At 34.4% G+C, this 17372-nt stretch overlaps 3 protein-coding genes across 4 annotated transcripts in view; 2 read left to right on the top strand and 1 right to left on the bottom strand.

Annotated features, from left to right (window-relative positions):
• Positions 1-910: 910 nt before the first annotated feature.
• Positions 911-17372, bottom strand: part of LOC310725776 (erythroid membrane-associated protein-like) — a 16724-nt gene continuing 262 nt past the window's right edge. Inside the window, exons 1-9 of one of the 2 annotated variants that reach the window (XM_083540814.1) lie at positions 4250-4338; positions 3788-3904; positions 3026-3109; positions 2656-2919; positions 2440-2568; positions 2271-2322; positions 2154-2180; positions 2038-2064; positions 911-1959 (exon numbers count right to left, since the gene is read on the bottom strand). In XM_083540814.1, the coding sequence (XP_083396940.1) occupies positions 1463-1959; positions 2038-2064; positions 2154-2180; positions 2271-2322; positions 2440-2568; positions 2656-2919; positions 3026-3055 (1026 nt within the window). In that variant the 5' untranslated portion in view covers positions 3056-3109; positions 3788-3904; positions 4250-4338 and the 3' untranslated portion in view covers positions 911-1462. Of the gene's footprint in view, positions 1960-2037; positions 2065-2153; positions 2181-2270; positions 2323-2439; positions 2569-2655; positions 2920-3025; positions 3110-3787; positions 3905-4249; positions 4339-17372 lie in introns of those variants that run through there. The other variant, XM_083540815.1, reaches the window with a different exon arrangement.
• On the top strand, positions 5953-8447 carry mblac1 (metallo-beta-lactamase domain containing 1). Its single transcript, XM_083540925.1, has 2 exons — positions 5953-6475; positions 8081-8447. The coding sequence occupies exons 1-2, from the start codon at positions 6068-6070 to the stop codon at positions 8327-8329; spliced, it is 657 nt and encodes a 218-aa protein (XP_083397051.1). The 5' UTR covers positions 5953-6067; the 3' UTR covers positions 8330-8447.
• Positions 15142-17372, top strand: part of LOC310725778 (lysophosphatidic acid receptor 6) — a 4021-nt gene continuing 1790 nt past the window's right edge. The window contains exons 1-2 of the mRNA XM_083540816.1: positions 15142-16001; positions 17153-17372. The exon at positions 17153-17372 is cut by the window's right edge and continues 1790 nt beyond it. Of these exons, the coding sequence (XP_083396942.1) occupies positions 17179-17372 (194 nt within the window). The 5' untranslated portion in view covers positions 15142-16001; positions 17153-17178. The remainder of the gene's footprint in view (positions 16002-17152) is intronic.

The following is a 17372-nucleotide window of genomic DNA, read 5'->3' as shown; positions in this document are numbered from 1 at the left end:
CAAAATTTCTCATGTTTATGCTAAATAATACATAATTACCTCTTAATCATGATATTCATTTAAAGATCTAATTAGAAAAGTTGTAGGTATTATTTAGAAATTCTGAGATAGATAGATAGATAGATAGATAGATAGATAGATAGATAGATAGATAGATAGATAGATAGATAGATAGATAGATAGATAGATAGATAGATAGATAGATAGATAGATAGATAGATAGTCCAACAGACTCTTTAGATCATGAAATAGCTCATTATTCAGTCAGTATGTATAGCCCTGATCAGGGAACTGCTGCTGCTCAGGACTATAGATATTATGCACTATACTGCCAAAAGTATGCGAACACATGACCATCATAACCATGTGTTTGTTCAACATCCAATTATAAAGTTAATTCTCTTTTGCTTTTATAATAACCTTCAACCGTTTGGGAAGTTTGTCCACTCGATTTTGGAATACGGCTGTAGGGGATTTTCATGCGATTTGGTCATTATCACCAGTGAAGTGTACTTAAAGATACTGAATACAAAGACATTCTAGACAATTATGTGCATCCACTTTTGTGGCAGGAGCTTAATATAAAGTTTAATTTAATGGTCAGGTTATCACATACTTTTAGCCATATAATATATTATGCAACATCACTGATTCCTACTTGAAAAATGATGCATTACTAACTTGCAGCTATGCATTAGGATCTTGTTCCTACATGTCATAGATATTTTTTTAAGTAGGGATGTCTCCAGCTGGGCTATGTTTTATATAAATGACTGCAGACATTGTTATTACAGTGTCTTCTCTTCAGTCTCTAAGTGAATGTTCTCTAGACTGCATCATGATCTTGCAGGTTCCAAAGTCCCTAAAGCACAGATTACATCTTTTAAACATGCTGGTTCACTTATTTTTAATGTTTGTGTGTATGTGCACAGTGTGAGAAACCGTATTCTGTCCAGGTCACATTTGCACAGGTTACACAAAGAGAACAAAACAAAGAGGTTACTAAAAGTCAGCTAAAGTTACACTTAAGCAACAAGCTCTGCAACATAGTCTACACAATTGATTTGTACCACTTTTTATGTAATGTAGACATTTCGGCAAACAGCCAGATGTTGAAAGTTAAATTTTCAGTATTCACCAGACACTGCAATTAATTAAGGCATCCTTCATTTATATTAACTTCTATATATACTTTGTAAATGAACTACTCACCATCATAGATATTGAGATTTATTGAGTAAAATAAAAAACAAACAGTTAACAATCAGATTAAAAAATAAATGTAATAAACATAAAAATCTCCTTTAAATATGTTAAAACAAAACTTCATCAAAATCTTATGATGAACAAAAATGTTTTATAAACAGCATGTGCAGAACAAAGAAATGGTATTCAGAGTTATTTATGCCCTTGTGAGTTCTTGCTTTACAACAAGTACAGACAATTTATAATGTAGAGATTTTTAGTACAGTATTCCCATCCAAACAAGCAAAAGCAGGGAAAAGCACATCTCTAAAAGTCTGGGTGAAAGTATACATATGGAATCTGCTTTTAGCATTATAAAAGGACACTTGTCCTTCTTCATAGTCCACATAAACATAAAAAGTGGTACAGAATTCGGCAGCTTGGTAGGGGGATCAGTGCATGCACGGAGAGTCTCAGATCTGCTGCAAATAGTCCAGTACCCTGATCCTGGAGCAACGTTGAAGCGGCCTTTTCTTTGAACAGATGCAGCCGCTACCCCTAACCTCCATGATCCTTTTGCTGGTACATTCACTTCCCAGTAGTGTCTCCCACTGGAGAATCTGTTGTGTCCAAGGACAAATGGCAGCTTGTCAAACTGTTCAGGATTATCCACCTGCTGCTCTCGAGGTGCCTCATGCAATTCATACACTTCTTGTTTGTTTTCAGAAACACATAACCAGGGGTGGCATGAATTGGAATCTAGATGCACATTAACTGACAGAGAGATGACACATTTCCTTAATACAGTTCCAACTGATTCATACGATATATAAACATTAGTTTGTTTGTTACCTGAGGCACTCTGAATCCACTGCCAAACTGAAAGAAAAATTGGATTGGTATTTGAATATGGCTTGATGATGTGTGCATCAATCTTAAAAAGATTTATTGAAAGGCTGCATTCTTACCTGAATTAGGGATATATTTCTGTTTGGCTGAAATACAAAATGTTAAACAAAACTATCAATAAAGATAATAAAACATGCATCAGATTCACCACTGAGAAAGAATGAAAAATCTCTTACTTGTTTTCCATTCTCTCTGCTTAGCTGGTAGCCATATTTTTGAAACATGCTCCTGGAGGGAAAATGTAATTGAACTTAAAGTTTAATAAAAAAGTTAATGTGTTATTGTCTCAATCAGACTTCTGCGCATATTAAAAGTTTGTAAACTCGTGCTGTCATATCATCTCACCTCTGTATCCTGTGAGAGAAGAGACCACACCACAAACTCCAGATAAGGAAGAACTTCATCTAGATGTCTATGTATTGAGCTGCGGTTAGATAGAATCTGCTTTAAATCTCTATCTGTCACACCTACATTCTGAACTCACACATAAACACAATAATTAATAAAGTCATGTAAGGTCACATTCTTTTTTTTTTTTTTCCCTATAGTGTTTTTTCTAACCTCTGTGAGAGTCTGTAATTCTTGTGCCCACTTCATGAGCCTCTCACTGTGTTGAGTATAGCACACATCTTTATTCTTCATTTGTGTAACATCTGCTTCCACTAATGCTTTCTTTGTCACTTCTCTTGACAGGTCTAGCCTGTCCAGTTCTTTAGCCCATAACAGAATAAGACTCTTGCTGCTCTCCATATCATCTGGCACAGAATCTTCTCCTGGATCCTTCTTGTATCTATTTTGCACCTCAATTGAGCTTTTATTTGTTCCCTAGAGGTCAAAAAGTTAATTTCATTGTAATTCCTTATGTATTGTATTTTAACTGATTTTTAATTCAGAATGCATTGTGCTGTATACTGTAATTAATAGCCTGTACCTTGCTGATATCTTCTAGCTCCTTGGCCATGTCTGTGAGCAACTAAAAACATTCCCCGAGGCTTCGGATTCGTGTTAGACTGGGCTACAGCAGATATAATACATTACTACAAAAATTGCACAGCAAATAACACACAGAGAAAAATGAAGAATCAAGCTAAAGGGCTGATATATACAGTATTTTATATATATATATATATATATATATATATATATATATATATATATATATATATATATATATATATATATATATATATATATATATACAGTATATATATACAGTATATATATATATATATATATATATATAACATAATAAATAAAAACATTCAACACAACACAAATTTATTCATGACGTCCTTTCTTCATGCAGATATAAAAGAAAATAAAAAATAAACTTATTTTTAATCAATAAACATTTGTTTTACTGATGCGGCAAGTTTTATATTAAGCACCAAAATCTGCCATGATGCACACATCATGCAATTAAAACTGTTCCTGTGGACACATAGCAAAAGTTTTAGATAATAGTTTCTTCATTTTATTTTGGGAAATAAATAACCGTGAATTTCTCTTTTACAAAAAGCACATGGTTAAAAAAAAAGTTTTTACTGGATGTGAGACACACCTTGGTACATAAAAGGACAGTCCAATGTTAAACTAGCTAAACACAGGATTACATATTATACCTTAAGGTAAGACCAAGAACTTAGTCATGTATATATAATGCAGCTGAAACAAGTTTAAACACTTAGATCACCTTTTTATTACTAAGATCAGGTTTATTCCAGGGAGCAGACTGTGCAAATCTTGCATTATCTGGTGATTCTTGTGTATGTTTTGATGGAAGACTTTGTCGGGCCTTGGGAAACATTGTCTGGGGGAAAGACATTTACATTTTGGTTTTAATGTTTTTTTTTTCTCAATAATTATAATAACAATAACAATAATAATAATAATAATAATAATAATAATAATAATAATAATAATAATAATAATAATAATAATAAATGGAATAAAGAGGAAAACTTCAAATTTGTTAAATCAGATTTATAGATAATACAAAGCTCAAATCCCAGCCACAATGTATAAAAAATGCTAGATCTTTAGACATTTCATACAATTTATAGTCTAATTGAGAAATGTAAAAAGTTTTTAGATCTTAATTGAAGTAGTTTTCTTTTTATTTCTATTGTTGGAACATATCCTTGGTAAGCCCTACCTGAGAGGCTAGTGATGTGTTTTTATCTGTAGAATTTGTTCTACATTTTTCATCTGGAGGATCTGTTCTTCATTTTTCATCTGGAGAATCTGTCCTTCAAAGAAAAAAAGTTCATGTTCCCTGGTGCAACCAAATGAGTGTCTATAAAGAAAAGAGAAATTAAATTATATGGAGCTACGCTAGTCCAAAGGTCTCAAAACCAACATGTCTGTACAGCTGCTATAAAGTTCTGATTGGCCATTATTTGGATTTTTAAGATAAAAGATGCCTATGTTATTTCACAAAATGTAACTGATGCATGTTCTTTGGAACCAGTTCTTTTAGATCATAAAACACTAAAAGCATCATGCCAAGAGATGCATGTAGCGTGACACAATACTTTAAAACCACATTCAGGTCTGTTCAGAAAACGGATTTAACACAGGCTAATTTCAGCATTAATTTCACAATCCTTTTATTTAACAATGCAAATGAGTAAACCCTATAGAAACATAAAACATAATTTCTAATTTCTCTGCATAAAATCACAATCTACAGAAATGCCATGATTGTAGCAGAGTGAAGTAAACTAGAGTTTCACTTAAGCTCCTGGGAAATGGAGCTAGTGGACCAATTTTATCAACCTTTTATTAAACTAAACATTACAGTGCATTCAAAATGCCTTGCTATTTGGAATTTGATTCTTTGCATTGCTTAAGCAAAACACAACACAGGAAAAAGGAAAAAGATCCAAAAGATCCACAACCTGCTAGACCTGATCTTATGTCTAATAATGGCATCTTCAAAAGGGTGAGCTTCAGATATATATATACATTTTTAAATTTATTTATTTATTTATTTATTTATTTTTACAAATATAGTAAATATTATTTTATTTAACATAGTCAATTAGATCTGATTGCTCTGTCCTCTAAATTCATGTCTCTACAATGGACTTTGCCTTGTAAAAATAAAAGAAAGAATTATATTTAGATGACTATGTGGTTAATTAAGACCTTCTGTGACATGTGTCTGTATATCTGGTTAAAACAAACCACAATTTTACTTTAAATACTGGCAACAGTGTAGAAATGTGGTTGTGTCACCAATATATGATTAAAATTACTTTAAATGAAGAAAATAATAGTAGGGGGGCTTCCATTTTACTGGTTATAGCATATTAAAACTAATTTTTAATACACAAAAATAAAGCTTAGTATAAAATTTTTTTAAACCACCTGGAGCTTATTTGCTCCGTTCATTGACGAAAGCCCATTTAATAAACCTGCACACAGTGTTTCTGTACAACAACAAAGCCAGGATGAAAAATATCCTCTGAAGCCCTCAACATAGAGCTCTAGGATGTCATGCTTCTCTTTAATAATACAGAAGATTAAAGTACATTGTATGGTATAGGCTATAATAAGTATAAAGGTCCTTGCTGTTAACTGTTTTGGAACAGCAAAAATAGCTCCTATTAACCAGATTGAAAGATTAAAAAGCATTTTTTTTTTAATATTTTTATTAAAAGGTCATGGAGCAGAAAAGATACTTTTATTTGGTACAGTAGAAATGACTGGCTGTGTTTCCGTATATAAATCTTAGATTATGATTGGTGTCTACCACGAGTCCCCCACACTAACCCAAACTCAGCTTTTGCTTCATTGATGTCAGAAGATGGCGCTGTTGTCTACAGTGCGATCACCTGAGAATAAACACTATTTTGTCCCAAACATGTTTCCGTAGTGGGTAATAGAATAATACAGAAAATGGTGCTGGTTAGTTTGTATTCTTTGTCATCTACATAATTTGAACTAAGCAGTAAAACCGGACACGGGGATGGCGGCGGAGTGTCGGATTAGGAAGAGCGAGTGTAGTGAAGTTAGTGAGGTGATACTGGGGGAACCGTACTGTGTGTCCGTACTGAAACATGGCTACTGCTTGAGGCAGGATGATGACTCTTTTAGAGCAGACGGCAGCATTACTTTACTGACAGGACCAAAAACTATATTGGTGGACACGGGAGGGCCATGGGATCGAGACTTCCTATTGTCCAAACTAAAAGATAAAGGTGTATCGCCCGCCGATGTTAGTTTGGTGGTCGGTACACATGGACACTCGGACCACGTGGGGAATTTAAACCTTTTTCCAAGAGCAACTGTAGTCGTCGGATGTGACGTAAGCCAGGGGGATAGATACCTGCCCAATATGCTTAGTGAAGGGTCACCCTACCCTATCGACCCATATGTAAGGATCTCTCTCTCTTACTCTTTTATTTATTTATATATATATATATAAACTTTCTTTTCGGCTTCTCCCGTTAGGGGTCGCCACAGCGGATCCTCCGCACGTTTGATTTGGCACATGTTTTACGCTGGATGCCCTTCCTAACGCAACCCTCCCCAATTTATCCGGGCTTGGGACCGGCACTAAGAGTGGCTGGGGATGGTTCCCTGACCGGGAATCGAACCCGGGTCGCAGCGGTGGGAGCGCTGCATCTTAACCACTAGACCACCAGGGGATATATATATATATATATATATATATATATATATATATATATATATATATATATATATATATATATATATATATATATATATATATATATATATATATATATATATATATATATATATATATATAGAGTGCACTTGTTATGCAATGAATACCATTAAGAACGAAAATAACACATTTGGCAACTTGTAGATAACATGTTGGTATCAACAGAACATAAACAGGCACCATGAGGATATCATTAAACCCAGATTCCAATAAGTTTCTATAATGGTTTCGCTTACATGATGATGATGATGATTTAATGAAGTACACATACACTATGTACACTCTATGTAGTGGAAACCATTTGGGAATGGATTTATTGGTTAACAGCTGATGGATTGTAATGGTATTTGCAGAGAAAACCATTCGAAATTTCTATTTTCTAATTTTAATGTGGTATTACTGTTATTGTTGTTTATTATTATTATTATTATTATTATTGGTGTTCATGAATATAATATTAATAAACAATTCCACTTTTTTTTAAATACTATATTAAAATGGAAAAAAGTGTGTGTGTGTGAGTGTGTGTGTGTGTGTGTGTGTGTGTGTGTATATATATATATATATATATATATATATATATATATATATATATATATATATATATATATATATATATATCAGCAGTCCTGTAATCCAACTGTAATCATTTACAGTTATCATTTTAACAGCATTATCACTCGTATGAGATTGAAGTGTTTTGCTATGAAACACCATTGTAACACTTCTAGTATGTCTGTGTGATCTCAGCCTGATGCTACATTATCGAATGAATAATGAAAATACCACAGAAATAAATGTGCTTATTATAAATATTTCAATATGGATTTAATGTTTCAGTGAGGATTTTTAATCAAAGACTGAAGAACACATTTATGGTCTCAATTAAACCTTTTTTATTGTTTGTATAGTTAGGAAAAAAATCTATTAGAAAATGTTGAAAATATATATTTAGGGCAAAGAATAAAATGACTTGATTGTGGTCATGAAAACACTGTCACAAAGCCATCCTACTCGATTTAGTGTGCATCATCCTGATAGAGGGGCTGTGCAGAGCTTACTGTATATATGTTGAATGTCGATTAATAATTATGATGTGTAGTGGTGATGCATAGCAACTATTTTGAAGGCAGAATACATGCATAGTTTTCTAATCAAAACTGTCTTACCTAGCCATAAATCTGAGCTTGAAACATATGTTTCAGACAAACACTTTCATTGTCTTTATTTCTTTATTTATTTTTACATTTTCATGGAGCTGAGGCAGAACCCTTTGTTATTCATCAGGTATCCATCATCCCTACACCTGGCCATACAGGACGTGATGTCAGTGTACTTGTTCTGGGAACAGTGGTGGGAAAAGTTCTAGTGGCTGGGGACCTGTTTGAATGCTGCGCTGATGATGACACATGGAGAGAGCTTAGCGAGAACCCAGAGGTGCAGCATGTGAGTCGTCAGACTGCTTTAAGGACTGCTGATGTCATCATTCCTGGGCATGGAGCACCTTTCAGGGTGTTCAGGGAATCAGGAGACTGAGGATCGGAAATCTGTTTATATAACTGAAGTATAACCATGTCTCCTTCATTTAAAAGGAATAAAAAATGTCATGTTTTTTCATATGAATAAATAAAAAAAACAAATCTTTTATGATCCACATTATTGTGCAATGCGTCATTGTTTATTTATTATTTAGCTTTTTGCAGTTTGCCCCTTGTTATCTAAAAACACTATAAAAATGAGAACATCAGGCTTTTATTTTTAGCTTTTTATGATGAAGCAATTTAATAAAGTATTTTATTTTTTATAGATATAATGCTTGTCAAATTATATAAAAGTGGTGAAATAATACATTTGTAAATATTAGTAGAGAATAAGCTTTGAAAATTTTGATGTATAAACAATTAGCAATCCATTCAGCTAATACACTGAATCTGTTCATTCGTTCCTGTCCAGTAACTGTTCTGAGAGATGATCCTATCCTATCTCAACTGCAACTCAGGTTATCAAGAATCTAGTAAAATTAGATGGTTACAGTTGAGATATATATATAACAGTTTCTTGATTTGGGTAAAGATATTGTTGCTTTGAAACAGTTTGCCTACTTACTCACTCAATTACTCATATGGCTCAGTTACTCACATTACACTTTTTCAGTCTCATTAGAAAGCTTGCCAGAAAATTCCACAGAAAGTCTGTTTCAGGTGATGAACTTAGTTATGTTCTGCAATATGCTATTAATTTTTATAATTTGTGACTGAAATGATTCTCTTATTATTTCACTGTTTTTTTAAAGGCAAATTGGTAAGCCATATGATAGCAGTAGGCTTTATATTATATGATGCATCCACTTCCTGTATAAATCTGAATTTAAATATAATTTGTGAAAACACTGAGAATGAAACAGAGACGGATAACGGCACTGTGTTATACTATTGACCATGTCTAACTATGAAGTAAAACTGCAACTTATTGTGTAATTGACTATATTCAGTAGTAGTGTACAGCCGAATATTCAAGAACAATCAATACAATTACAGGTAATTATATAGCAGATAGAAGAAAAAGGCATTTTCATGCTTTAAAGACATTTTGTAACCAGTAGCATAGTAACAAATATTTTTCCACTAACCATTCTGAATATTTTCTAGAAAGTGTTCTTTGAAAGATTACAAGTTTTTGCAATTTAAAAAAAAATACCCTGTTAACATTTAACTGTTAACCAATCCCAGGCAAGAAGACCAAGAGCTGCATTTGCTTCTTATACATTTATTAACATTACCAGAATCAGAAACTGCTGATTTACATACATGCTTCTTGGAGTTCAGTTGGCCACTTATTTCAACAGGAAGCTGAATGTATCAAGCTTCCGTGGACGAATTGCAGCAAAGACACCATTACTTCTGAAAAACAACAAGCAGAAGAGTGTTGCTTTGACTACAAAACACATAAAACAGACATTAGATCAGTGAAAAACTGTCCTTCGGTCTGATTTGTCCAAATATGAGATTTTTGTTTCTAACCACTGTGTCTTTGTTAGACATACAGCGGGTAAAACTGTTGGTTCTTAAATGTGTGGCTGTAAAGTATGGAGGAGGTGTGATGTGTGGCAGTGCTTTGCCAGTGACACTGTAGGTGTTTTAGTCAAAAATTTGATTCACTTTACCAGCATTGCTACCACAACATTTTGCAACAAAGCTATCCCATCTGGTTTGCTCTTAGTGTGAACATCGTTTTTTTTTTTTTTAACAGGACAATATCTGCTGCATCATTTGACCTGACCTCCACAATCAATTAATCTAAATTCAGAAAAGACGCTTTGGGATGAGTTGGACAGGCCAACAAGCACTCAACATCTATGTATGTAAGAAAAGAAAAACACTGAAGGTGAAGGTGAATACAAAATATTGAATGGTACTTTGCATGTTTGTAGGTTGTCAATGGTGTTAAAACTGATTGAAGATGAGTTATGTGTTAGGTAACCTGGGTTGCTGTGAGAGTTCCATCTTAAATTATTGCCCCACTTTATTTCGCCTTTGTGTGTACATGTTATGAAATTTTGTAGCAGTTGTACAATCTTAAAAGTTGCTTATAGTTGTGAAAGTGTAAATCAGATAGACAATGAACATTTTGTAACTGTAAAGAAGGTTCCTAGTTAATTTGTTATTTAACAAATAATTGTACATTTATTATAGTCTTTTCAGTGGGTTGAAATCATATCCAACACTACCTAAAACCGTTATTAGTGCAACACATTGCAATTAAAAATTAATTTGTTTGTTCTTTAGTAAACACTGTATTCTGGTCTGGGTCGAGTCTATTGCAGGTCGCACCTCTCCACAGAGACAACACTTATTATTTAACAGTGTTATTCCAGTGTTCTGAATGAATGGCACATCTGTTGCTCTGGATTTCAAAGTAAAGTACATTAAACTGCTGTAAAAAATATATATCAGATCAATATTTTTAACTACCGTAATTTTCGGAATATTAAACGCACCCAAATATAAGCCTCACCCACTGAATTTGACAAATATTTTTATTTTGAACATAAATAAGCTGCACCTGTCTATAAGCCGCAGGTGTCTACACTGAAACTAATTACACAGGCTTTAATGAAAGACAGTGACTGTAACATGGCGTGTATCTAAACAGTAGCCCACCAAGAAAGTCATTGTTCACTGTCTTCCTCCTTCCTTTCACAACAATTTCTCTCTGGAGTTTATCTTTTGGCATCGTTGTGCGTTTAAAAATTACAATCGGTGAATCTTTTCTCCCGATGCCGTGCAGCTCAGAACACAGGTGAAGTGCGTTTTTTCATGCCCGGTTGTTTTCAGCGTGACGAATGATTCGCATTTCCTGTTGACAGTCCGAGTGAGCGGCAGTTTAAAAGTCAGAGGAACCTCATCCATATTTATGATGTGGTGCAGCCCGATTCAGTGGGAACGCATCTGATTTAATAAGAGTTTCATCAATGTTCTAATGTTATGGGGCTTAGTTTTTTGGAAGTTTTTTGGAAGTTTGTGAAACCGGGAAAAACCCAGGAAAAATCCATAAATTAGCCGCTTCATTGTTTAAGCCGCGGGGTTCAAAGAGAGTGAAGAAGTAACATCTTGTAGTCCGGAAAATACGGTACTATATATTAGCAATATATTTGTATATTTGTATATATAGATCAATATATTATTAACTTTGTTCGCTTAAATCCGTTAATCAACCTCAGTTCTGATCAAAACTACTGAATATTTAAAAAAAATACAAAAATGTTTGATTGCCAATTTAATTAGTGATGTCACAGATATGGAAAAAAACACAAAATGATTTAATTTTAATATAAAAAAGTGATTGTGGACTGGATTTTTTAAAACCATTTCTCACAGTCTTAAATGTGTCAAAGATTAGTAACAACATTGTTCGTTTTTTTGCAGCATCAGATTAAATTGTTTTCTTCCACATGTAATGGGTGTGGCTGTTTTTTCCTCAATAACTGTAATATTAACAAAATTTTTAATTGTGCCACCATATATGCATGAATTTTTGACAGTTAGTAGTATTCCTCATAGGAAGTGGTTAAATTTGCGGTTTTGTACTGTTGACTACCAAAAGGCACCACGAGACCATGAAATAACACTGTGTAAAGCTTAGTTTCTGGCTTTTCTATTGAGTTTTCTATGAAGTTTTCTATGGAGTATTATAGTATGTGTGTGTGCATTAGTTTGCGTGTCTCTCAGAACTACAAAGAGTCTACATGGAGTAAACAGAAATAAAGGTAGCGGATTTATACACATGCTGCCTTTAGCTGATGAAAATTACACACTAAACAAGAACAAGGTAATTGGATTTAGACACTTGCATGCCATCCTGCATGGTCATTTGACAATGAAAAGAGCAGCAAGCAACATTTGGAGAACTTTCACTACTGAAGAGGTTTTAGATGAAATTATGCAGCCTGACCACAGCGAGCTGCATGATTCATCTCCTTCAGACACCACTGACTCAGGGGAGTCAGATACAGATTTTGTAGCAGCATCCTCATCCTAAACTTCGTCGACTGAAAGTGAGGAGGATTCTGAGCATCCTGGATCGGGTTGGATCGGGAGAAATGGCCAGGTGTGGTTTCCAGCTGATGCAGAGATGACTTCTTTTTTTTTGACTCCTTTTATGCAGCCTGCTCAGGGCCAATGCGCTATGCATTTGCGAGGGTCCAGGATGTGAATTCTGCATTTGAGATGATTGATTTTTTTGTACCAAGGTGGACTCCACAGATGTCAAAGCCTACATGGGCCTAATCATTTTGGCTGGGGTATATAGATCCAGAGTCGAGTCCACATGCTGTCTGTGGAATTGGCCAGGCAGTTTTTAGGGCCACTATGTCCCTCTGCAGGTTTCATCAGATAAGCAGAGCGCTCTGTTTTGATGACAAGCTGAACAGAGCAGCTCGTCAAAGAGACGACAAGATCGCCCCCAGTCAGAACCCTGTGGGATATGTGGGTTTATCGACTTCAAATTCTTTTTAATCCTGGCAGACAGACGTGACCGTGAATGAACAGCTTGTTTCATTTAACGGGCGATGCCAATTTCGGCAATATATGCCGAAAAAACAGCCATATATAAACTGGACAGTAAGGACAGTTATGGATAACTGCTGATGTCGCTACATCCTATGCCTGGAGGGCTTATCTGGAAAAGATCAGGGATGCTGCAGAGGTGGGCCAGGGCATACTAGTTATCAGGGAGATGACTGAGGGACTACAGGGAGTCAGTGCCACTTATGACAACTTCTTCACTACTTATCCACTTACACAGGTGCTACTGAAAAATTAAATAGCCTTAGTCGGCACAATCTGAAAAAATAAACCAGAGAAAGACCTGTACCCTCCTCTGTCTTCGCTTTTCACAGCAATATGACGGCTGTTAATTGCATCAATCCTTTTAAGTACAAGGCACCGCGAGGCAGCAGTGACAGAGGGACCAAAATGCAAACCTGAAATTATCACTGACTACAACTTTAGAATGAACCTTTTAGTTTTAGAAAAAGTATAGATGAAGTCTGTACTTAAAGTTTTCTTTTTCTTGTATCTTTGTAGGTTGTTGGCAGTTACAGCTGTAGAAGAAAAAAACAAACGGTGGCCACAAACATTCTTTTTCAACATGATGGACAGGAGCTGGGCAACATGATGGTATCTGCAGCAACTGTAAAGAGACAGCACTTCCCCCATGCACCAGTTGCTTCTGCACTTACAGTGAACATGTAACACATAACACAAGTGCTGCAAAAAACAAATAATCTGCATCGCCTGTGGTGAATTTACTTGTAAAGATCACCAAGTGATTTGCTGCAAGGCATGCTGGCAAAAACAGACACACACACACACATATGCACACACATATGCACACACACGCAAGCACACACATACACGCACACAGACGCGCACACACACACACACACACACACACACACACACACACACACACACACACACACACACCCACACACACACACACAAAGAAAATACATGTGTCTAAATGTAATTTACTTCTCTATCTATCCTCTGCATCCATCCATTTACACTAATGTTCTTTTTGTTTTTTATTTTGAAGGTTGTTGTTGCATTTGGTTGTTGTTGTGGTTGCCATAAAGTATGTTCATAAATCTAATGTGGAGCCGATTTTTTACAGGAAAAAATGGAAAAATTTATAAAAATGTTTACATCAAGGTCAGTGAGCAAAGGTCACTCTCTCTCTCTTTCTCTCTCTCTCTCTCTCTCTCACACACACACACACACGCACGCACTCGCGCACATGCACGTGCACATGCTATAATACTCTTTCAAAAACTCCATAGGAAAGCCAGAAACCAAGTTTCATGGTCTTGTGGCGGCATTTGTTAGTAAACGAATATAACATCCTCCCATCAGGGGACACTACTAACTTTCAAAAATGTATGTCATGGCAGCGCAATTAAAAACATTCATTATAATTACAGTTAACGAGGAAAAAACATGCCGCATACAATATGTGTGGAAGAAAATAATTAAATATGGTGCTGCAAAAAAACTAACAATGCATAAAAGTCAGTATTGTTACTAATCTTTGACACATCCAAGACTGTGATAAATGGTAAAAAAAATCCACAATTACTTTTTATATTAAAATTGTGTGTTTTTTCCCCCATATCGGTAATGTCACTAATTAAATTAGCAATTAAAAATTTTTAATCTTAAATTTGAGAGAAAAAATGTTTTAAGAAATATTAATCTGGTATATATTTTTTTAATCTATACTTTAGAATTCAATTCAATTCATTTTTATTTGTATAGCACTTTTAATAATGAACATTGTCTCAAAGTAGCTTTACACAAATAATGTGGTAAATATGTTGTTTATAAGTAAGTTTGTCCCTGATGAGTAAGCCGGTGGCGACTGCGGCAAGGAAAAACTCCCTGAGCAACAGCTATGCCCCAATCTTGCAGACACATAATCGCTGACATAGCAAAAAAAATTTTTATCGTTGTTTCAATATTATTGTCAAAGTAAGTTCCACCTGGAATCATCCCATTAGCTGAAACACATGGAAGATTTGGGGCGAAAGAACTCATCTGGTGAATGAAATAGGCCAGAACACTGGACAAGGTTTAAATGCATTGTAATTTATAACATTATTCATTATTAATTAATAATTCCATCAACTAAATCAAACAACCAACTTCTGCCTTGTATCTGCATGCATATATTTGCATCCCTGTGCTTCATAGCTGTCGTAGGCTGAATGCTATTGTCAAGTTGTCTGTACTTTGTTAAAAGGTGTGTGTGTGTGTGTGTGTGTGTGTGTGTGTGGGCATGCCATCCAGGTTGCCCTGTGCTTTTTGCCCCAGGATTGTGCTCCAGGCTTCACTGTGTCCCTACGTTGAATAAGTAGTATAGATAAATATGGTGGCTGGAAATCAAAATGTTTTCACCCGCAGCGATATTGACAGGGAAGCGAGTACAAACCGACTCTCTGTCTGACACTTGTGTAAAGATGTTAATCAGAAAGAAAAAACGTCATCCACTTGAAGTTCTGACTAAGAAACAGGACTGATGCGATTCCTGCTTCACATTTTCTTTTTGCTATTCAGTCATTTTATAGCCAACTATTATTTTTTTAAATATTTTTATACCTAATTTGTTTCAATATATCATTTTTTATTTTGTGTTTTGTTTGTGTTTAGGTCTCTGGCTTTATTTCTTCAGTATGTGGCACATATGAACATTTGATCTTTAAGCTAATGATCATGGATGTGGTTTTTACCATCTACAAATGAATGTTTAGGTCGTTTCTATCTATTGCTATGTGAAATGTCACACCCACAAGAGTTTCATATTTAGTCATCATTTATGTTCTATGGGTTTTAGCAGGTTGTAAACTACTCTAAATCATGATGCACGATTCGTTACCTAAAGAGCTTTGAGAATTCATTTTAGTTGTGATTGAGGCCATGAATGTGCATCTGGCTTGTTTCTCTAGACAACGGAAGCAAATGTAACATCCCCCTTGGGGGAAACAAACGTGTGCACTTTACGCTGCTGAAATATGCTTCCTGAGAACTCATTTAACACGAAATACTGTATGGTCTGCACCCTAGGAGAAATGAGTGCAACTAAAAAGTTCAGTTCTATTGCAGGACCTTGACTGACGTAACACTTTCCTTTTACTCCTAAATGTTTACAGGTAAGTGTGATCATGAATCATTCGGTTTAGGATTATAAATCATTTCAGCTGACTTGCAATATAGGTTTTTGTTCTTTTTTTTCTTAGCTGAACGATTCTTAGAGAAAATCAAAAACTATTTTTCTATGAATGTTGTATTAAAGAGAATTTTCATGAAAAGGTAGCCGTATGATGTAATAATAACTAGAGTTGAGTAAATGGAAGAGAAAACTCTTTTTGTTTAACAGAGTGTATGTAAATAAAATTTATTTATTATTAGCTTTTCAGTTTTAGTGTGAACGTCAGGGAGAACATCAAGCTATAAAATGCCATATATAAAATGTTTGCTTCAGCTATTTTTAATTGAAGTGTAAACAGAACTCGGTATATAGTATGTGCTTAAAGAATCCATGTCTAGTCACAATCTAAGCTGGAAGAAAATGTCTCAAATGTGCTTGTTAAAAACCACAGCATGAGTAGGGGGTCTGTAATGTTTTCGAACTGTATTACTAATCTGCATTTGCTCTAATAAGGAATTTCCATTTAGTTATCTGCATAAAAGTAAACATTGCAGATTATATGAGACAAAAGTACTTTTGTGTTTTATATTTAAAGTTTATCATGCTCAGTATGATGATGTATGAAGTGTTAAACAGTAATATCTTTATAGTTTCATATAAGTATACAATAATGTGAAAATAATTGGCAGTGATTAAATATAAATTATGTTCTTAGCAGTAATTTGTATGCAAACTAATTAAAAAGGAAGGAAACTGACAAAACTGCTATTTTGTGTTACACCCTTTCTTTTTTTATTCACACATTTTTTTATGGTTTTATTTATTCCATACTTTGTGTAAATTCATGCTCTTTTAAACTCAACAATTTGATGATTTTATACTAACAGTGTGATTTTTGCCTATAAGTGATGTAATGTGTAAAATTAAATGGGAATATATATATATATATATATATATATATATATATATATAAGAATTAACAATGAAATAATCACAAATACAGAAATTTATCAAATCTGTTGTATTATTTTTGAAATAATTACATTTTTATATAATTTAAAAATTACAAATAATCTAGGTTTTTTTGTTGCAAATTGAGTTGAATGTACTACTAACATCCTTTAACTTTTATGTATCTGCTTCTCAATGCAGCCTAAGCGCCAACCAAAAGAGGAACTATGCCATTTAACACATGCGAAACCTGGCAGAATCAAACTCTCAAACAATCAAACTTTATTTTTGTTGCTGTGTATAGTGTGGTCTGTGTAACTGGAATCACCCTCAACTCTTTGGCACTTGTAGTTTTTTTCTGCTGTACAAAGTCACGATCACACACCACTGTATACATGACCAACCTTGCAATAGCAGATCT

This window comes from Silurus aristotelis (assembly GCF_946808225.1).
Source record: "Silurus aristotelis genome assembly, chromosome: 5".
Lineage (NCBI taxonomy): Eukaryota > Metazoa > Chordata > Actinopteri > Siluriformes > Siluridae > Silurus > Silurus aristotelis.
This window is presented reverse-complemented; position numbering and strand designations above follow the sequence as displayed.